Source organism: Rousettus aegyptiacus, unplaced genomic scaffold (assembly GCF_014176215.1).
Source record: "Rousettus aegyptiacus isolate mRouAeg1 unplaced genomic scaffold, mRouAeg1.p scaffold_m13_p_8, whole genome shotgun sequence".
NCBI lineage: Eukaryota > Metazoa > Chordata > Mammalia > Chiroptera > Pteropodidae > Rousettus > Rousettus aegyptiacus.
The window spans coordinates 88734200-88755786 of record NW_023416311.1 but is presented as its reverse complement, the minus strand read 5'-3'; the positions used below and the strand labels follow the sequence as shown (position 1 = coordinate 88755786).

The 21587-nt window shown below is 37.7% G+C and overlaps 1 protein-coding gene and 1 pseudogene across 1 annotated transcript in view; one reads left to right on the top strand and one right to left on the bottom strand.

Moving 5' to 3' along the window:
* MROH2B (maestro heat like repeat family member 2B) overlaps positions 1 to 20945 on the bottom strand; it is a 54315-nt gene extending 33370 nt beyond the window's left edge. Inside the window, exons 1-18 of the mRNA XM_016147943.2 lie at positions 20918 to 20945; positions 19449 to 19510; positions 17931 to 18041; positions 16523 to 16682; positions 15768 to 15866; positions 12692 to 12846; positions 10678 to 10818; positions 10170 to 10262; positions 10021 to 10090; positions 8070 to 8183; positions 7110 to 7183; positions 5438 to 5560; positions 4580 to 4693; positions 3505 to 3661; positions 3318 to 3358; positions 2681 to 2822; positions 2079 to 2122; positions 189 to 296 (exon numbers count right to left, since the gene is read on the bottom strand). Coding sequence (XP_016003429.2) covers positions 189 to 296; positions 2079 to 2122; positions 2681 to 2822; positions 3318 to 3358; positions 3505 to 3661; positions 4580 to 4693; positions 5438 to 5560; positions 7110 to 7183; positions 8070 to 8183; positions 10021 to 10090; positions 10170 to 10262; positions 10678 to 10818; positions 12692 to 12846; positions 15768 to 15866; positions 16523 to 16682; positions 17931 to 18041; positions 19449 to 19510; positions 20918 to 20945 — 1836 coding nt within the window. The remainder of the gene's footprint in view (positions 1 to 188; positions 297 to 2078; positions 2123 to 2680; positions 2823 to 3317; positions 3359 to 3504; positions 3662 to 4579; positions 4694 to 5437; positions 5561 to 7109; positions 7184 to 8069; positions 8184 to 10020; positions 10091 to 10169; positions 10263 to 10677; positions 10819 to 12691; positions 12847 to 15767; positions 15867 to 16522; positions 16683 to 17930; positions 18042 to 19448; positions 19511 to 20917) is intronic.
* Positions 14500 to 14618, top strand: LOC118607253 (annotated as a pseudogene).
* Positions 20946 to 21587: the final 642 nt, after the last annotated feature.

Here is a 21587-nt window from a genome sequence, read left to right as displayed (position 1 = left end):
ATACTTCTCAGTTTTCCTTGTAGACAGCTGTGGCCCTATGAGTAACTTTTGGTCAAATGTGAGGTGAAGAGAAAGTAGTGTTTTTCTAACAATTCCTCCTTCTTTTTGATTGCGGTACAGACACGTTGGAAATTGAGCAGCGATTTTAGGTAATACGGTAGAGCTAAGTTCTCTAGCTGGTAACCAACCTTCTCAACGGAGGTGTTGCTGTAACTGCCCATTTGCTGGTTGAAATCTCGACTCAGCTGAATGGTCCAGGCTGTGTCATTGATCTTCCACAGGGATTCTTTGAGCAACTGTGGTAAGAAGTGGAAGTTACATAATAATGTGACTGTTTAAGGTGCTTTCTTGGTATTTTTTTTTTGTTACATTATTTTCAAAAAGAACTTTTTGTCTTAGTTTATTTTAAAAGCCATATTCTGTTATGTTCTGAATTCCAAGTTACACAGAATGTGGAAATAACTCCAAGTAAGTGCCTTCATTTTCCTCCTTAAATAAAAATTGCTTAAAGACTGAAAATAGGAACTGATCCATTCTGAAACTTGAAGTTAATGTTTTTCAAGTTGTGAATAGATTTGGAAAAATTCCATTTATCAAAGTTAGTTTATTATATACTAAAAAAGGGACATTTTTGGATAAAGAATTAAATGTCTTGGAGAACCAATTAGATGTACAGGCACTTTTTGCTAGCTAAATATTCCTAGTTTCATCAATTGTTCAGAGCCAAGGACACAATCAGTCATCTGAACTCATGTCCTTCTTCATTGAACAATGCATAAAAAAGTGTTTTTATTTTTCTGGAGGACAAGATCCATTGCAATTTCTAAAATCTATTATTTCCCCTGTATTTTCTCTATTTCAAGCTTGGAAAAAGACACTTCACGTCAAAGCCAATTAAAGTATTTGCATGCATTTTCTTAATAGAAACTCATTCAGTGAGTGGGTCCTTTGAAGAGAAGAAATTAAACAGCCTTGGAAGTTTAAGGGGAAAAGGCACATACAAACAGTTTTGGAAGAAGAAGGCTAGAAACATATTCAAGATTGGAAAAGGGAAAGAAACTGTTCTCAAAGCTTCTCTCTAGAGAAAGAATCTTCCTTTCTAGTAAAAACCATTATTTTAAAATGGTATCAGGGGATAAGATAGGAATTTTGAGAGAAGGGAGAGATAAACGTGTATAGTAAGAGAGGTGGATCCTAGAATTAAGGACCAGGAGAGGAGAGCGGTCAATTTAAAATCTTATATTGAATACAAATTCCTCTTGGGAGTCTTCAAAACATGTCAGTTTTCAGGTACCACCCCCAGAGAGTCTGATTCTAGACGTGGTGGTGCTGGGAGGTGGAGGTGCTGTGGAAAGATCACTGAAAATTGACATTTTAAAAGAAGCAATAGTTAAATTTCCTATTAAGGTGGTTTATGAACTGAAACTCTGCTAGATTAAAAGCTCCCTGCCCATTGGCTACTTGACCTCCTGTAGGCTCTTGGGATCAAAATGCTCCTTGTAAAGCCAATGCTCAACTCTTGTCTATGATTTACTGTTTTGGGAGATTTGGCATTATCTGGGACACCGTTTAGTTGTGAAGGTCCAAAAAGTCTTTGGGTGAAAGAAGGAGATTCTTGTCTGGAAAAGAGATACAGTATGGCTCTTTGGTTTTTAGAAATTAGGAAAAAGACAGTGAGAAGCAGATAGAAGAGGAAAAGGAGTAGTATTTAGGACCACAGAAGTGAAAATTATGTTAATCTGTGTTTCTTTATAAGAATGGTAAAATAATGCATTTGCAAGGAGAGAAAACGCCCCTGAAAATTGGAGAAGATTTAAGAAAGACACAGAGAAAAACATTAGTTACTAACATCTTCAAAAGTGGCATAAACTCTTAATCAAATTGGAGACTAAGGACTGTTGCTAAAATTATGTGATTTAAAGAGCACAACTCTTTAAGTGACCACTTCTAACATGCTAGTGCTTTTTCTAAGAAAAGGAAATGTTGTTTACAGCCTCTTGGAATTCAGTTCTTTTTAGTTAAAATGGATAACTTTAGCTGATTTCATCACCCATCAACAATTATGAATCTACCCTTACCTGAAGCAACGTGGTTTCCCATAGCAAAATACTAGTGTTCTTTCCTAGAAAAAAAAAAAATTAATGCAATAACTGCAAAAAAAAATCAAGATTCGTTTCTCCCTTGCCAGGTCCCCCATGGATGCTGGAATTCATTTCAAGCTAAGCACAGGATGATTATTTCAGATGAAATTTCCCATATTCCCAACTTTAAAGTGCTAATCGGGTAGGAAAAGGGTTTTTGTTTCATGAGAAAATCTAGGCTTTTTGCTAATTTCAACAGTAACTGTTGGAATGGCCACATTTCAGTACTCTAATGTGGATGGGTGGTAACTTTTTAGAACAATACCAAAAAAGTGTCTCTAAATACAAGAAAAAGACCAGGGCACAAACAAAAGTTCCTGCTAAGCATGTCATCCACCTGGTCTTCTCATAGTACAAGTATTTGGCAGAGAAATAGAACATAAGGAATCAAGAAAATAACATGTCGCTTCTGCCTCGCATATCAAGTTCATTGTTTTTTTACCTACAAAGAACAATAATGGCTTTAAACAGAGAAATGATGCCTTGTTTATTTGTATTTTTGCCTCTTTGGATAAAGACCTGATCCCACTCCCTCGTACCTTCTAGAGGCTGCAGGAGCTCAGGTAAGCGTTCTTTCCACAGGTTTATCAATTTGGGGTGAATTATCTCAGGCACTATCTTCAAAAGTCCTATTGCACCAGCCCCACATAATTTCCCTAAACTGGCGAGCATAGATATTACCTGAAGGATAGAAGAGAAAATGCTAATCAACTCAGGGGTATTTAAAAGGCCACCTATATTTTCCTTTTTACTATTAGCTAATCTTTTCACAAATCATCACAGTCTATTCTTACTTGTTCAAAAGCAAAAATAAATGGAAGGTACCAATACTTAGATATATTTATTAATTAAACAAGCATACGTAGAAATAGTGCTTGAGTAAATGATACATACAGGGCAAACAGAGAGGAAAATCTAAACAATAATCACGGAAGTTTGAATGGTTCTTATGGATCAGACTCAGTCTATGCTTATTTTAAAATCATAAAGTTTGACAATCATTTCAGAGTGTGAAGATAATCTCACTCGGAGTATTATTAGTATAGCAGAACATTTTTTTTATGCCTTTAGTCTTTCTTTTAATTTGGAGTATCTGTATAATTTTTATTAGCATTTATTTGGAACCAAATTGTCTATATTGCCTTAAATTTATCCCACATTGGTTTTCTAACTCACCAGAAGTCTGGCCAGTAGCTGTTGTGGTGAAGGAAGTTTCACTAGAAAGAGAAAGCAATTTTCATTACTGCTATGTGAGCTAGAAAAATTCATTTTGGGGTTGGGTATATCACCAAAGCCCTGCAGCCTTTCTGGAAATGAGCCTCTCATAAGAGAAATGTTTTGCTTTGTTTTTGAATGTACAAACCAGCTCCTGTAGAGATGACAAGTGCTGTCGACTCCGTGGCATTATTCTTTTTTCTCTCCTCTGCCATAATCAGAATTCTGATGATACTAAACAGGTATTCCAGAGTTTCCGTATATTCTGCAGGCACCACAAAAGTCAGGATTCTTGGCCACAGCACCTGTGGAAAAGGTAGGGCAGGATGCAAGGATTGCTTATTCTTTCCCATGATTTTTCTTTGGTTCTCACTTTGTGTTTACCTCTGACTTAGAAAAAAAAATTTTCTCACTTATTATTTTGCTCTTAAGGCCAAATCAGAATGAAATTATTAAACAAAATCACATTCGTTTTCAGGTTCTGGGTTTAGCGAGTGCTGGTCAATGTTTCTCCCTGGAGTCGTTGCTGCAATCTGGGGCAGGACGATTCTTCACTGTGCGAAGTGTTCTGAGCACTGCAGGAAGGTTCGCATCCTCGGGCTCCCCTCACCAAGTGCCCCCAGCTAAATAAACCCTCTGAACCACTTAAACATTTTCATTAAATCAATCTTCTATTGCCTCCTGACTATGCCATGTGTTTCTGGCCACAAAATCTTTCCTCAAATCGTTTTATTTAAAGGAAAATACAGATTCCAAGGCTCAAACTCTTGAGGTTCAGATGATATTAGGCCTTGAGTGAGACTGCTTTTTAACACCTAACACCTTCCCAGGTAAATGGCAGGGAGGGGGGAGGGGCGGGGCGGGGCGGCAGGTAGGGGGAGCTTAGCATTTGCTGCATTAGAATCACCTCTCACGACTTAACAATGTGTCTAGGTATGTTAGGAGAAGAAGAGAGATAACATTTTAAGATACTTATAAACTGGCATTCGCTATCCAGATATAAGAGATTATTAATTAATGAACCAATGCCTGTTTTTGAGGAACTACTAAATGCTGGACACTGGGCATCATAGCAACCTTCTTCTAGCCAGAGCAACAACAGCTGATGACCCACGGAGTACAAACTCATGTCTTTACTCCTAAATGGGCAGAGCCTTAAAAAGGTGATTGAAGTAACTACAAGTGGTGATAAAAAAAAAAAGAAAAGAAAAAAATACCCTTACCTGAGGCATTCCAATGACTAGTGGGTCCAGCGTTTTTAAGACCTCGAGGCTTGTTTCTCGGACAGATTTCTCTCCCTTTTCATCCTCGTGGGAGTTAGGTTTCATTGGTTTCTCCTTTAAGAAAGATGAAACAGGCAACTTGTTAATAATTCTTTCTATTGTTCCCCTCTGACTGTGCCTAGATGTGTTCTCAGACTCTGGGGTGAAGAATGCAGTCACTCAACTAACTTTAGGGGCTCATGGAACCCAGCGATCTTGGTCTTCAGCATTTGATCCTTGCTTTCAAATGTTCCTTGGAGGAATGGGTTAGAAAAAACACCCTTGGCTTATGCAGAAAAGTAAAACTCGTGAGGATCCTTGAACTGTAGATATCCCCTCGCTCCCTCAGGCCTTTGCTATTTTCTCTGGGGCGAAAATTTTTAAAGACACTGCTTCCCGGTGACGTGGACTGTAAATTCAGTTGCCATGAATTTGCTAAGATCACTGATGCTTTTCAGGCTATTCATCCAAAGGAAGCCAACTCCAGTGCAGCAAGTCTTGGTGTCCCTTATTTCCTCTAAACTGTTTGTACTTTCTCTGCACCTCTCCAAAACATCCCTAAGGCTTGGAGGCCAGGTTGCCTTTTCCTTAGGGAAAACTGTGATTTAAGCTACTTTGCGTGCATTATAAGTTAGAAGTGATAACAATGAAAAGGAACTGAGAGTACTAGGGGTTGAAAATTTTTCAATGGGAGTGGTAAGACTGAAATACAAATTTTAAGTCTATTATTAAGTTGAACCCCTGCCATTTCTTTTAAAACCCAGTTATTTCAACTGCCCCTGTCATAGTGCAGCACTCAAAACCACAACCTCTTCATACCAGATTCTTGGTGGACATCGCAAACTGAGAGAAGACATAATTGATCAGTGGCCATCCTTCCCCGGCTTCAATGTAGCATTTTTCACACATAGTTTGGATGAGGAGGAGGGTGGAATTCCTCACCTAGAGTAGGAAAAATGCATTTGCAACATTCTATTACAGTTGGGTAGAATAGAAATTTAGTTGCTCTTACTTTTTTAAAAACCTTTATAGAACATTCAATGTGAATCTTTTCCAAAAAAAGTATAAATTGAATTATGTTACTGTAGTAGATGGAGCAGTTTACGATTACAAGGTCCCTGAAAAGGCTCTCTTTAACTAAAATCTTTCTCCCTAGCTCCCAAGACATGTCTTCTATTATTACATATTATGAAATGTTGGTAAATTTAGGCTAAAACACAGCCTCGCTTTAAAAATCCTCAGCGAAAGGCAGCACACTGAGGTAAAGTTCCACAACCTCTTATCCACAAATTTAAAATCCGAACAACTCTGAAAACTGGAATTTTGTTTTTTCAATTTGTTGCCAACTCATTGTTTGGAAAAACCCAAACTGAGCTGCTTTAAAGCTATATGTACTCTTTACTTATCCTATGCAATGTGGATATCCATACATTTTTCTTGTAGAAATATAATGGATCTGATTGTAGGTTATTGTCACAATAATGTTTTTCTAAAATCTGAAACATTGTGAATTCTGAAATATATCTAGCTCTAGGTATTGGACTAAGAGATTATGGACCTGTGTTACAAGTTTTTAATACTTCGACTTCAGTTAATTTATTAGATTCCTTCTCTGGAAAATAGCTCAAATTTAATTCCTTACTGAATGGATCTTTTGATGGAGACTGGGAAGAAAAGAAAAATTTGGAACAAGGAGGCAGAGATACATGGTGGCAATTAGCTGTTAGCATAAAGTTGCCCAGTAGTGCTCTGAGGGAAGAAAAAGAGGTACACCTTCTCTCTATTTTTGCCAGAGGAGCTAGCCTTCCTGAAAGTTTCTGTGCTCTTTTATTCTACCCTCAGATCTTCTAGTAATCCTTCCATTGGCTTGCCAGTTGCTGGCAATCACTCCATTGTTAATCATTGCATAGCATTTGTTATTTTAAACATAGTCACTGGCAATCAAAGCTTACGAGAATTTTCTCCACGGGCTTCTATGTACGGCTTTGATCCAAACAAAATACAAAAAAATACAAATAATAGTAGTTTTAAAAATTCGTTCCAACATATGTTCCAAATCATTTCTAACTTGAAATTCTTTAACCAAATAATCAAGAAATATCAAGCAATCTATTATGTGCAAGACTTGCTCCAGGTGCCCTTGGCTGGAAAATAAGATATCTGTGCTCAGAACATGGTGCAGGAGTTATTATTTTTTGGAGGAAGATATACTATCTTTATAATTAGCAATTAGTTTTTAAACCCTCTATTTGAAGAAGATGGCACGGTGATGCTCTGGGCAAAAATCTTTTTTCTATTGAGAATAAATGTAAGTTAGAACTTTACCTTTATTTGGTTTATTTTGAGGAAAGACAGAGTTCTTTTAAAAATAGGATTGACTACTGAGTTCATTATAAAGCAATCTCACAATCAGATCCTTAAACAGTTGAACCATTTTCTTTACTCTTAAAACTACCATTGACCAAATAAAAGTCCCCATTAATTCTCTTACTTTTATACTGAGGTCACCCATGACCAATCTGACTGTTCTTTCAATTGAAACGATATGATCCCTCAACCTGGGCTCTGAAAGACAGAGGAAGAAATCGAGAGGCACGATTCAGTCGGAGTACAGCATGTTCTAGGATTGATGAAAATCCATTAGAGTTATGATACATAACTACAGGGTCTCTTGTCTTTAACATTTTCCTTTTCTAACTCTCAAAAAAAGTTGATTGCGTTCTTTGCTTGCTATTATATTGGTTACATCTTGTTTAAATTGTTAGAGTCCAAAGTGGACTCAACACATCACGCCCAATGGAGCAGGTTTAAATTTTGTGAGACTACTTCATGTTTTTTGTTTGATCCTTCAGTAAATCCCACTGCTAACTAAATTTTGAAAACTATTATAATGTAGTACAAAAAAAAGATCGTATTTTATTAATCTAAGATATCATCAATGTTATGAGGCATCATTAGTTTATATTACATCAAAAAAGGAAAACTATAGTAGCTAATTATAATTTAAAATGCAATCAGTTATAGGATGTATTTCAATATCAGGAAAATGTGTGCGCTTCTTGGAATTAAGGGAAGATGATAGTTCGTTAAATTCTGCTCTTTTCTAAAAATGTAATAATCTGTAGAATATTGTGTGTTTTTCTCACCCATCCTATTTGTTGGGCCGCTTAACCGGCTTACTAGATCTTCTAAATTTCAAATTCATTTCTCAAATAGTCTACTCATCATTCTCAACTCAGTGCATTAATAAAGACCATGAAAGAAGAGAGGTAACTGAAATGCCTGTTTAAAAGTAGAAGATGGTAGACAACCAAGAGGACAGAGCTTCACTTGAATATGATGTTCTATAAGTATCCCAAAGACATAAGTAAGTTAGTGTTAGGGCATGCATAAGTTTCAGTTTTCTTCTCACTACAAAATAAACCACTCTGGCTTCATCCCTATTGCTTACCTTCAGCATTGATAGCTGATCTTAGCAAAATCAAGACTCCCCTTCGAATGACTTCATTAGAACTTCTTATCTGTTCATCAAAAAATTCTATCAGGTCTGCAGGGCTGGAATGGGCTGCAGGTTTAAGAAATACTGGGGTCATTAAAACTCATTTTTCATCTTGAGTAAAATATTTGTGTATAGGGAGAGGGAAATTCTATGAGGATTGTTAAAGTTGTTCGTAGGTTGGTGAATAGATTTTATTATGTCCTTGCTTCTTTAGTAATCATGAAACTATTTAAGCAGTTTGGTCACTAAGAGCTTTCTGTACCTAAGCCCACTTCTGTTCATACCTGTGTGTTTGACTATATTTGGAAATTAGGTTCTTTGCAGATGCAATCAAGTTAAGATTAATAGACATAAGTCACTAGGGTGAGTCCTAATTCAATATGGCTGATGTCTCCCCCCCCCCCCCGCCCCCTATTCAATACACACTATTCATTGGGTTCTGGCAGATACACTAGTGGTACAAACCAAAGCTTAAGTAAATTGCTCTTTTACTTATATTTGAAAGTAAATGTGTAAGCTAATTTCTGATGCAACCACAGCAGACAGGTCACACCCATAATCTCTAATGCCATAAGAGTGTTATACACAAATTTCAGAAGTATCATAATTCACTTAAAACTATTAGGCATCATGTATTAAGCTGATGTCTTTATAGGAAAAGGAGAGGAGACATGGAGATACAAAAAGAACACCTTGTGAACATGGAGGCAGAGATTGGAGTGATGCTTTACCAGCTGTGAAGACAAAGAGAAACACAGGTAGGGCAGGAAGCAGAAAAGAGTGAGGAAAGGCCTGGCTAGAGTAAAGCAGTTTGGGTTGAAAGTTGTCAGAGATAAAGTGAAACAGTTAATTAGGCTGAGACAGAACAAAGTCTAGAAACAGAAGTATCAGTTAGGAGAAAACTAGAGCATAATAGGAAGGTGTACAAAAGTGATAGAAATGATATATTTGAGGGAGGATGTAGGTTTGGGAGGTACAGGATTGCTCTCGTCTTTCTCCCTCGGCGACCGCTTTGGAGATTACCAGGGAGAAAAAAGTGTAACTTTGGGGTTGACACAGTTTGAAATAATTTTCTATCTTTAGGTTACCAACTCACCCTGGTTTGCCTGGAAATAAACCCATGCTTATATGGTCAATTAATTTCTGACAAGGAGCCAAGAATATTCAGTCAAGACAGGATAGTTTCTTTTGTAAATGGTGCTGAGAAAACTGGATAGCCACGCGCAAAATAAATAGATAGATAGATAGATAGATAGATAGATAGATAGATAAGAAAAAAGAAAAAAAAAAGAAAAAAAGTAAAGAAAAAGAAGAAGAAAAAAGAAACTGGAATCCTACCTTACGCCATACACAAATTTAAAATGAAGATGGATTGAAGACTTGAATGTAAGACCTGAAACCATAAAACTTCTAGAAAAAAAGATAGAGAGTAAGAACCTTGACACAAGTTTTGGCAATGGGTTTTTGGATTTGACATACAAGCAGAGGCAACAATAGCAAAAATAAACAAATGGGACAACAGCAAATTAAAAAGCTTCAGCCCAGCATAGCAGACTATCAACAGAATGAAAAGGTGATATATGGAATAGAAAAAAATAATTGCCAATGTTATATCCGATAAGGGGTTAATATCCAAAATACACATGAAACTCTTCTGGTTTTAAAACTTAAAAGTTTTATCTCCTTAGAAGTTCTTTAGTCCTGGGATGAGTGGTCACTCTATATACTACACTCCTCTTGGGAACAGGTAAGGTAGAGACAGGCGCAGAATACTTCGAGCTGAAGAAACATTTTGTGTGTATATGCGTGAAAGTAACTAATGTGACAGTGTGCACACCCTTCATCATTGTCGTCATCACTTGGAGACATTTTTATTAAACGTCTTCTGGATGCTCAGTCCTACCTAGAATGAGGAAACAGCTTGAAGCTTCAATTTCATTTTCCTTTACTGAAGGCTCTTGAACTCTGCACACCTGAATCAGAATGGTAGATGTTAAAAACAGAAAACTAGTGAAAGTGATGCACTCAGGTGGGACAGCGTGGTCTTCTTACCTGATGGAGTAAAGTGATGAAGATGGCTCTTTTCAAGCCCTTTGGAAGGCCAGTATCATAAAGGACCGCTGCAGTCAATATCTGTTTCAGACTCTAGAATGGAAGCTCTCAAAGATTAGCTGGAGGCTTGCCGTGAAGCAGCAAGCACAGGATGTGAAGGCAAATCATTATTTTTTTGTGAGGAAAACAAACCCATAACTTTCCTGCAGTTACATTTTGTGTATTTGTTTTTAGTTGTATATTGCACTCTATATATTAAGTTTTTCTTTCCGGCCCCTCTACCTCGTTCAGTGCCTCAGCAGCCTTGAAATAAAATTCTCAATTCCTTTTCCAAGTTTCCATTATCCAGCTGTGCCAACCTCTTGTCTAGTTCGTACTCCTTAGGAAGTATTTACTTTCAGCTGCCCAAACAGGTATTTAAGTTCCGTAGACCCTCTGGGACTTAATATCTTTTAGGATGGTCGCCAGTTGACACTCTGAATCAGTTCCTTTAGAGTGTGGCTCTTACCTGAGTGACATGGAAGTCAATTTCTTTGTCTTTATACTGATTCAGGAGCCAGGGGACCTGACCCAGGGCGTAGTCACAGAGGTCTTCCCGATGGAGCAGCAGGCTCACTGTGGGGCCGTGGGCCTTAATGATGGACAAAGCCTGCAAAGGCAGCAAACAAAGACCATTTCTAGTAATTCGGTATGCTTTTTGTACATTTCTCAGAATTATGGGAGCTTTAGATAGTCCTCTAATATATTCTTCACTGCTTTCAAAAAATATATTTATAAACTCAGCTTTTTATTTTTTTAACCTATTTTAAAATTTTAATTAGTTTCAAATATACAGTACATTGGTTCGACATCTATATAGTTCATAAAATGATCCCATTTTTTTAGTTGTCACTTACATAAAACTAATATCCAAATCTGTGTATCCTGTTTTTGCTTTTCTTCTTAAGGCCGATTCTGAATATCTCCAAACCTACTATTATCTCCACTTGGATGCCCCATGTTCAAGTCCAAAGGTTTAAAATTAAATTCATTTCCCCCTGTTTTCATCCTGTTTTTCTCATCTTGATTAATGTCTCAAAGACTACTAAAGTCGGAAATCTAAGAATCATTATAGGTGCCTCCACTTCCCTCATTATACACCTCCAGTTGATGCCAGATCCTGTTGATTTTATTTTTCAGCATCTGACTCCTTTGATCTGTGCTGTTGGTACTATATTAATTGATCCCCTTAGCATTTATGACCTGAAATATTTCTATAGCCTTCTGATAGGCTTGTCTTGTTCCACCCGTATACATAATCTGTCTTTAACACTGATATTAGAATGATTTTTCTGGCACCTAAATCCTGGTTTAAAATCCTTTAAAGATGTCTCATTTCTTTAAAAAAAAAAAAAGTCCAAGTTACTGAGCAAAATTCAAAGCTCTTCATTGTGTGGCTAAGACCTTTCTGGTTTCATTTCCTTCTGCTTTTATATCCCTTTTCCCCCATCCCTGTCCCTTTCTCCCAGCAGACTCATTCAAGAGTGCATGTGCTCCCATCTCTGACCTATGTTTCAGTAGGTTTTCGTCCCTCTTTAGGGAATGCACCTTCCCTGTAGTAAGTGACGTCATGGACTGCAAGCTCAGTTCCAATGTCACAGCCTTTACAGTGCTCACCATGGGAGTCAGGCGCTCCTCTCTCTGTGCTCCCCTTTAATTCGTGTACCTTCCTGTCGCTTGTCTAACTCTCCCGTGGGAAGCTAGGAAAGTAGTCGTCAAATTTGTATTAAATTTTATTTTCTAGATGTCTTGAAGAAAAGACTTCTACAGGATATTTAAAAAGTTTCATGTTTGCTAATGATGAACTATTCTAGCATGTTAAAAAAATAAATGCTTTAACAGTTTAAAGTACAGAAAAGAAACTGAACTAGAGAAGGTAGCTAAGTGTTAAAGGTTTTATAATATAGCAATAAAGAGACCTAAATAGGATATAATTTAGCATACTTTAAAAATTTATAGCAATTAAGCAACTTAAAGATGGGATTATATATGCAACTTTGCGATCTGTTCTCTATAAGGCATCACATATTTTGAAGCAGCCAAACACATTCTTTAGATGTTATTTTATTTCATTGTGATACTGTCATTTTTCTTAATCAGTAACTCGGCCCAAATATGAGTTATAATATATAAGACATGAAATAGCTAATATTCTATATATTTTACTCATTTTATCTTGTTTGTTGTTCTCTCCACACACTGGAATGTCATTTCCGTGAAAATGTTCATTTTAGTCCATTTAATTACCATTGTATCCCCAATATGTGGAATAGTTTCTGGCATGTCATGGAGACTCAATAAATATTAGTCGAAAGAATGAATAAGTAGTGTTCAAAATAGGAAGAAGAAAAGATTTGATAAACTTGATAAAATACAACCTGTAACTTTCCAAAAGAACCGAGATTAATAATCATGTGTAAAGAAAAGAAGTTCAACCGGCATGGAAAGAAAGCTGGTCGAGGCATGCTGAGGCCCCCACTCACTTGTGTGGGTGAGATTGTGGGTGCCCACTTCTCCATTATGTATCGGAACAGCATGAAGATCTTGTCAGATAGTCGGTTGGCATCCAATCTAGGATAAGGAAAATCTCTCCAGTGGTTGACATACTTGTAAATGGCCTTGCTGAACTTCTCAAGGGCTGCATTTTAAAAACAACCACAGACTGAGAAAAATATAAAGACAGGAAGGACCATAAAACAATCTGAGAAAAGAGTACTGATGATAAGCAAATATAGTATAAAAGTTTCTATAGAATCTTATGTTTATACCAAATAAACATATAAAAAGTGTTAAAGCCACATTAATGAAAAGTAAAATAAAACCAAAATGTGATACTACTACATACCATATAGAAAGACTAAAATTTAAGATAATCAGTGTCAAGTGTTGACAGGACTAAAGTACAGCTTATGTTTTTATATATTGGTGGAAGTATGAATTCATACAAATACTTTGGCAAGCTGTTTGACATTATATATCGAAGCTGAATATGAGTTCTCTGTGACCCAAAGGCACAATCATAGATATGCATACATATAGGCACTAAAAATCTTGCATGAGAATGTTAATATTAGGGTTTTTTTTTCCCCCTTTATAATTCCCTCAAACAGAAAACAGTCCAAATATCTGTTAATGGGTAGAGTGGAAAAATAAATTGCAGTTTAGACATGTAATAGTACATAGAAATTAATACAAACTACAGCAACACACACACAAAAATGCATGAATCTCACAAACAGGCAAAACTAATCTATGGTATTATAAGTCAGGATTCTGAGAGGATAGAGAGGGTGATAATTAGGAGAAAAAAGATGAGGAAGGCTTCTGGGATGTTAGTAATGTCTCACTTCTCGACCTGAATGGTGGTCAAATAGATAAGTTTACTTTGTGACAGCTCATCAACCTGTATATTTACAATTTGTGTATCTTCCTGTGGGTCTGTTTTACTTCAATAATATTTAACAAGAGCTTGGGCCTACAAAACTGTCATTTGGTCCACTAACCCATATATATTTGCATCAAATGCATGAAGTAATATTATTTTTTCCTTTAGCCTTCATTCTAACCCTTTCATTGATGATTAAAAAATTCATATTTTCTCAAGAATATCTCACATGCAAAGAAAACTCTAGAAAAAATGTCAACTATGTTAGCTTTAGAGCTGGCCATTTATTGGCTCATTAACATTCCCTCCAAACTCTTTCTGATAACCTCCTGCTACACTTCAACATAATCTTTTGTACATGTCTGTGTATGTTTGTGTTTGTGTGTACCTTGCACTGACTTATAGATAACATGAGAGAAGAGATGATGTCTTGTCTGTTGATGGGATCCAAAGCAATGAATATAATGCCTGCTTATTTGCTGATTAATTGAATGAAGAGATAGATAGGTGGATGAAAGGCTATTTAACTATATACCTTTTCTTTGGTGGCAGCCAGGCAAAAGTTGCTTTAGGACCAAAGGGCATGAGATAATTCCCTTATTCATTGCCATGATTTCTCATTTTATTTTCTTTTACTTTCTTTGCTGTTAATTTTGCAGGTAGAAATGCTATTAGAGGTGCCAAAATTTATTTTCGGAACACAATGTTAGATGTGCTAGCAAGCAGGGGTAGTTAAAAAGTATTGAAAAGTGTGCTTAGTGTGCTAATCTACTATAGTTATGCAAGTCCCTAAGTCAGACTGTCATTAATTCAAATTTTGGCTCTGCCACATACTGGCTGAGTGACCTTAGGCAAGCTGTTTAACCTTTCTAAGCTCCCATTTTCTCCTCTTTAAAATGGAGGAAAGTCTACGGCCATGCTACCTTGACCAAGCCCAATCCCATTTGATCTGGGAAGCTAAGCAGGGTTAGGCCTCGTTAGTACTTGGATGGGAGACCACCTAAGAAGACAAGGTGCTGTAGGCGTAAGAAACAAAAAATAAAAAAATAAAGGATTGTAAGTTGACAAGCTCCTTGCAATCTGTGAGGTCAACCAAGGGTTGCCTTGCCAAATAAACAAACAAATAGATAGATAGATAGATAGATAGATAGATAGATAGATAGATAGATAGATAAAACGGAGGAAAAATGGTATCTACCTAATGAGGTTGTTGTGAGGGCTAAATGAAATACCCAAGACAGTGCCCAGGTACATAGTCAATTCTCAATATACATCAGATACAAATACTACCTGCATTAAAAACAGAACAAGAGGGAATGGGCAAAATAGAACAGAAAATACTTTGTTGATAGCTAAGGAAGACACTTTACAAATATTATAAAAATGATAGTATTGGGGATGTCAGGAGCGGAGGGGTCCTGATACTCAACTTCATTTGATGTTTTTAGAGGTAAAACTAAGATTGAGAGAGGGGAAGATGCACCTGATGACTCAATGGCAAATCAGAGACAAGAGTCCAGGTCTCCAGATTCACCCAGAAAGCCTCTCATGTGCTATAAATCCATTTTCCTAGGAATTCCAGGGCATGTTCTGCTCTATAGATTCTTGATTACTATAGATATATTTCAGTTTGGGGATAAAGGGGACTTATGACCATAATTTGTTTATCTATTTTTCTCAATTTTATAATTGTTGTATTTTGATTAGATTGTTTACTTATTATTATTATGTTATTGAATTATTTAAAAAAATGCTAAAATTTACCCAATTGGTAAGAGCAGATAAGCTCTTATAATCGTCATTGTAAAGAAATTGTGATCCAAATAGGGCAGGCGGCTAGTAGAAATGGTGAATTTATAAGGCAGTGGAAAGAGTATAGACCTGATAATGAATGCCCCCGCTACATCTTGTTGACTGCGCCACACCTTGGGAGAGTTGCTTAATATCTATGACCTTCAGTTTCTTAGCTGTAAAATGGTCTCATATGTACTTACTTTGGAGAATTGCTCTGAGGTTTGAGACAACTCCCTGCACAGGGCCTTCCACGTGGTAGGCCCTCAGTAAACGGTAGCTATTCTTAGTAGAAAGGAGAAGACCGGAGTGAACGAAGAAATACGATAGTTGCTTGATTCAAAGTCTGGTTTTAACCAAGAGTTAACCACAGGGATACCCACCGACACAGAAAGCTCCCTTCATCCTCTCCTCCTCGGCCAGCCTGAGCATGGTTTGCATGGTGAGCAGGGTCATCATCATGAAGGGGATACTCTGGGACACTGCAGTGAAGGGTGCGAGAGAGAAGAGAGGAGAGAGGCGTTACCTTCTCACAGTGGAGAGTTCTGCGACTCCTCCTTGTGCCAACAACAAGCATTTCAAAGCTGCGTGGGGGGGCCGTAATGCCAGGCTACAGTTAAAGAATCAGGGAATGAGGCTTAACATGAGACACTAGCCATACAGCCACCTTTACCTATGTTTAGTAGCAATTACTTATTTGGATAATCATTTTAGTAATGTTAATCCCTTCCAACAGAACTTGTCTGTATCCCTGGGGCCTAGCACAGGCAATTGGTGCTTAATGAATATCTGTTAAATGAAGTGATGTAGAAAAAAATCATGAGAAACCCTTAATTTATGTAAGCAAGTACTTTGGAGAATATGCATTGTGGAAAATGTGCTTCTGCAAACACAAAGTTGAGTGAAAGGGGAGGTGAGCGTAGGAGAAAGTGCAGGCAAATTTCAAGCAGCGTAGACCAATGGCAGTCGGTAGGCTCATCTATGCCCATCGACGGTTGCCTAAATCCCTCTACCAATATGCTTTAGTTTAGCACAAGGTGAAAGTGCTCTCCCTTCTGCTGTTTTCTCCCACTGAGGTTTCAACAATTAGTTAGGGCAGTTGTTTCCCAGGAAAATAAGGGGAGTATTCCCTTCATACCATAACTGGTTGCTAGTTCAGCCAGGGCAAGCACAACAAATTCGTCTGGCAGCTCCAGGATCCTGAAGTTACTTTGTACTTCATACATCACAGAATTGAAATCATGTGCAGCAAGAGACACCAACACCTCGCCAGCTAGCATTCTAATTTCCCTGAGCATCTGAGAAAAAAGGGAAAATGACAGTAACAACTAGAGGAAGAGCAGAGTGAGTCTGCAGAGGAAACATAGAATAGATACTATTTATAAGTTCCCTCTGCTTCGGGATGATTGTAAACCCAGGGTGGAAGCCTCAAAGGGAGGTGTCAGTAGCTGAGAAAGCAGAGGTAATTTTAGTGCTCTTTTAATGGGGTTCTGTGGACTTGGGGTCAATACATATTTCCTTGCTAATGGATCAGCCACCGTGAACATAGAATTTATGTTTCATGTTTGAGTGACATGAATTACTCTGCTAAAAGTCTGAAGGCCGTGATGAAAGGAAACTGGGGCTAGAAGTCTAGAACTTTGGGTTTCAGTACTGTTCTGATATAATAATATCTTTAATATTAGAGCTATCTAGAGGGGCTTCTGCTTTTGGTAATGGAAACCAGGCAAATTTGGTCAACTCTACGACTGAGGAAAATAAAAAAGAGCTGGACAAGGTATTAAAAATATATATACTTAGAGAGTATATATATTTTTACAATATAGAGTGGAGTAAATTACTGAGCTGAGATCTGGAAGTCTGGAAATCCAGAGAGATAAGCCCAGCACGTAAGGCTGCTTTACAGCATTGAGACAATAATCTCACCCTGGTCATCTCACCTTTCATCTTTTGGTCTAAGACCCTTCAGGGCTGCATTCAGATGAAAGGTTACATTGGCCCTCCATGTACTGTACTCCAACTTTGAGTCATAGAAGTTGCCAAGAAAATTTCAAGTGTTAGTGCTCTTGGCAGGTAAATAAGTAAACATCCTTTCTGGGAGAAAATACTGTTACCCTAGGACTCAAACTATTTCTACAAATAATTTTTTAGATCCAATGCCTAGTATACATAGATAACTAGGCACTTGAAGAGATAAGAATTTATATGAAAGCCAAGAAAGCTGGTTTCTAGTTATTTGTTCTGCCAATAGATACCCGTGTTACTTTGAAAGAAATCTCTCCAACTGTCAATTTGCTCATCTAAAAGCGTATTGGATAATATTACTTCCAAAGTCTTTCTTAGCTTTGCCTTCGTTTCTTCCTCTGTGAAAGGATAAATAATAGGTACTGTAAATGTATCCAAATTATTATGAAAAACAAATAAAAGTGATTTATGGTCTTGGCAGCGATAGTAAAAAAAAACTTATGTCTACATGGGTGCAGTTGGGCCACTCAAAGACTTGTTGCTGGCCTTGACGCTGATTCATCATCAAAAACCAAACTTACATTGTTGTCTCTCATGTCCTTAGAGGCATAATAAATCAACCTTTGGACAATTGCATCATCCAAGATGTCAGTATTCTGAATAATTGAAGAAAGATGGCTATAAATGTCTTCCTGTGAAGATACAAGGGATACACAGAAATATGAATTGCAAAAGTAAAGGAATCAGATGAAATCCAAATGAACAGCGTCATTAAACAATGTATTTGTACTACACAATGGATTTTATGTACTTTAATTGGGGCTTCCTGAACATAATATACATCTTGAGAAGTCAAAGGCTTTTATGTAGAGCAAAGTTTATTCTAAAGATTATTTTAACGACTACATTTCTATGGCAAAACCTAATTGACAGGCTACCTGAGAGATCAGTGTTGTAGGGCACTCGGTGGAATGGAAATGCCCATTAACCTAATTGTTGCTGTTATTCCCAGGGAGTGACCATGGTAGTAAGAAACACAATGTGATTCCCAGAGGGGTTATGAAATTTGTTCCTAAGAGAGATTTAGAGTCCTCTACTTCATTTATGCCTTTGTGAACAGAAAGTTGTGAATCTTTTTAGATAGAGCTGTAGCTTCTGGGAATCGCATGGCTCGACTGGGTGCTGTGTGCGCTGGCTCTTCTCAGTCTCTTAGGTGGTTATGTGGCCTTCAGGAGATGAGAGACTGATGTTCTGAAATCTCCAATAGCCTCAAACATGTTACCTCGAGGTTCTGTGCCCATGTTTAAAATGTGAAACAACCCTGTTTGCATAAGAGATTCTCATATGTAATCAGGGATGACAACCACTGGATTAGAGATAAAGGGGTGGGCATTGCCCTTCACAGAGGGGAACCTATCGAATCATGACTAAAAGCATTCTTTTAGAGTCAGACAGGCTTGTGTTCGGATGTAGTCCTGCTGTCCTTAGGCAAGTCATGTAACTTCTCTGTGTCACACTATTTCTTAGTTGTCAAATGGAAATCTTGATACCTACCTTATAAAGTTTTGAGGAGTGACTATAACGCAACGTGCCACTGTTGGAAGGCATCTAGCTAGCATTCTACCTCCTACTTAATGTTCAGTGAAAGGTAACTGTTGTTATTTTAATGAAAGGCCGATGAAGCCAGAATAGCCTTCAAATCTCAGAGAAAACCATCTCTAGTTGTAAACCAGCATTACAGATGCATAGGGGAGATTTTAGGGATTTTCATAGGCCCTCTCAAATTACACAGGAGGCTCTAATCCCCACGGTTGTGGGTCCAACATCACCCTCTTTCCACATCTGCCTGTAAAAAGGTTACGGAAAGGGGCATTCTTTCGTTAGCTTCTAGAACTAGATACTCTGATTCCTCAAATGCCAAATATAATTGTTCAGACATTATAATGACTTTCATTATAAGTGTGCTTTCTGATAAATTGCTGCATAAGAAGCCAGAAAGAAAAGAGGAAGTTGAGGCAAAGAAGGATATATATGAAATCTTGCAATATCTGGCTTAGAAAAAGTGGATGAGAAATAAATATTTTTTCTATTTTTCTTACCTTGCTAATATTATCTTCCTTGTTCAGCATGCCGAGAGTGAGGTTAATATCTCCCAAAATCTCTAAAATGCACAGAAAAAGAATTAATGTTCTTAACAGTGGAAAACTGTTCTCCTGTTAATTGCTATGCAATAGTCACAGAGAGTCCCCCCACCTCTCTCTTTCTCCCTCTCTTTCTTTCTCCCTCTCTTTCTTTCTCTTCCTTCCCCCACCCCTCCTATTGCTTTGCCCCTTTTCTTTTTCACTGCAAGCTCTGTGTTGGCAGGAATTATGTCTTATCCATATTTCATATACTTGACAAACTTGAAAATAGCCTATTGTTAGTGTCTTTTTCAAAACTTAAAAAAATGTGGAGGGGTAGATAAAAGATGCTAGATTTCTATCTATCCCTCGAGTCATGTAGGCATCGCCTTATATCCTGTCTAGCAAGGCTCGGCCCTCAGATTCCAAGAGCTGAATTCCTTACACCTGACTTCAGCATGAGAAGGCAATGTTGGGATACAGTTCTCTTCCCTCGACACCCCCTCCAGGTGCCTTTTCTCACACCCTCTTTCCCTCCTTCTTCCCCTCTGGTCTTGCTAGGTCCCTCTGTGGCCCACGCCTATAGAACATTGCTCTTTTCTGATAACGATCTAAAAGTTTTTGACTTGAACTCTCCAGGAATAGTTATATTTGAATAAAGCTCTCTGGAAAACTGAAAAAAAAAAAATCATCTGAGTCAAAGAAATAGAACAATTTTAGGCCACATGGAAAGTTGGTAGGAGAGACACTTTTAGAGGTGGGAATTTCCCACAAGCCTCCAAATCAGAGAATACAGTCTTTTAGCACAGTCTTTTTTGGCAAAGCAGAAAGGCAACCATACTTGAAAACTGAGGTAAAATATTTCCAAAGTGTTCTTCCAGTGTTTAAGGCTATACAATAATTGGGGTGGTATTAACAAAATCAAATAAGTTTCAAGTGTATCATTCAACAGTAAATCATATATGTATTTTGCATTGTGTGTTCATCATCTAGAGTTAGATTTCTGTTTGTTGCCAAATATTTGACCCTTTTAACCCCTATCTACTCCCCCCCCCCTTTCCACCCTTCCCTCTGGTAACCACTAATGCACTGTCCGTGTCCATGAGTCTCTGTCATGCTTGTCTGTTGCTTTCAGTTTTATATTCCATATATGAGTGACATCATGTGCTTTTCAACTTTTTCTTAGACTATGCATTTTTAAAGAAGGTTAGGCATAATCATCTCTCAGCCTCTTAGTCTATCATTGGTTGTTTATAATCAGTGTGATTTTATTATTTTAGAATAAAAGAAGAGTAGAGAGAGACAATCTTACTTTAGCATAGTTTTTCATAAAACTTTTAAGATTTACAGACCTCCCACAATGACACACACACTATCCCCCACCCCACACATGCATATGGTCACACAGACGTAAAACACCTAATTCTTTATGATACCATGATGCTTACCTACAGATTCCTCCATGCCCTGAGTCATATCTTGGCTTTTGCAGGCTCTCTAAGAGTATCACCTAAGTGTCAGAAATAGTAAGACTAAAAATCAAAGAAGCAGGTTAGCAGGTTTCTTGTATAAGATTCACATATGGTTTTCTAAATGAAAGTTCCTCCTCCACTTGGTCGGCACAGTGATCTGGAAGCTTCCAGCGATGGGCTGCTGTTGAAGAAGACGATGCTGTATTCTACCTCTATGACATTTTCTTGCTTCTGAGCTCCTGCTGACCAACAAAATGGCTGCATCTCACCGAATATTGTTCTTTTGGTGGAGACCAGAGTATCTAAGAAGGAAGAAATTAGAGACTGGAATTCAAACCATTTTTGTAGACCAGAGGAGCTCTTCTCCCTAAACTTGGGTCCATTGATCACAAATTTGGGAGTGATTTTCAGTAGCTTCTTCACTGGCCTGGTGTTGATAAAGCCTCTGTGGTGATCTTGCTGATTGTTCTACTTGGTGAAAGTTACTCACATAAACTGGGCATGCTCAGTGGACTAGAATTCCTGCCAGGGGCAGTTGAATGGAATGTCCAACTGACAGTAGCAAAGTAAAGCCTTCTCTGTCTTTCTCCCCACTCTTGCTGCTCCCCACATCACTGACTCGGCCTCACTTCAGGCTCAGGCTTTT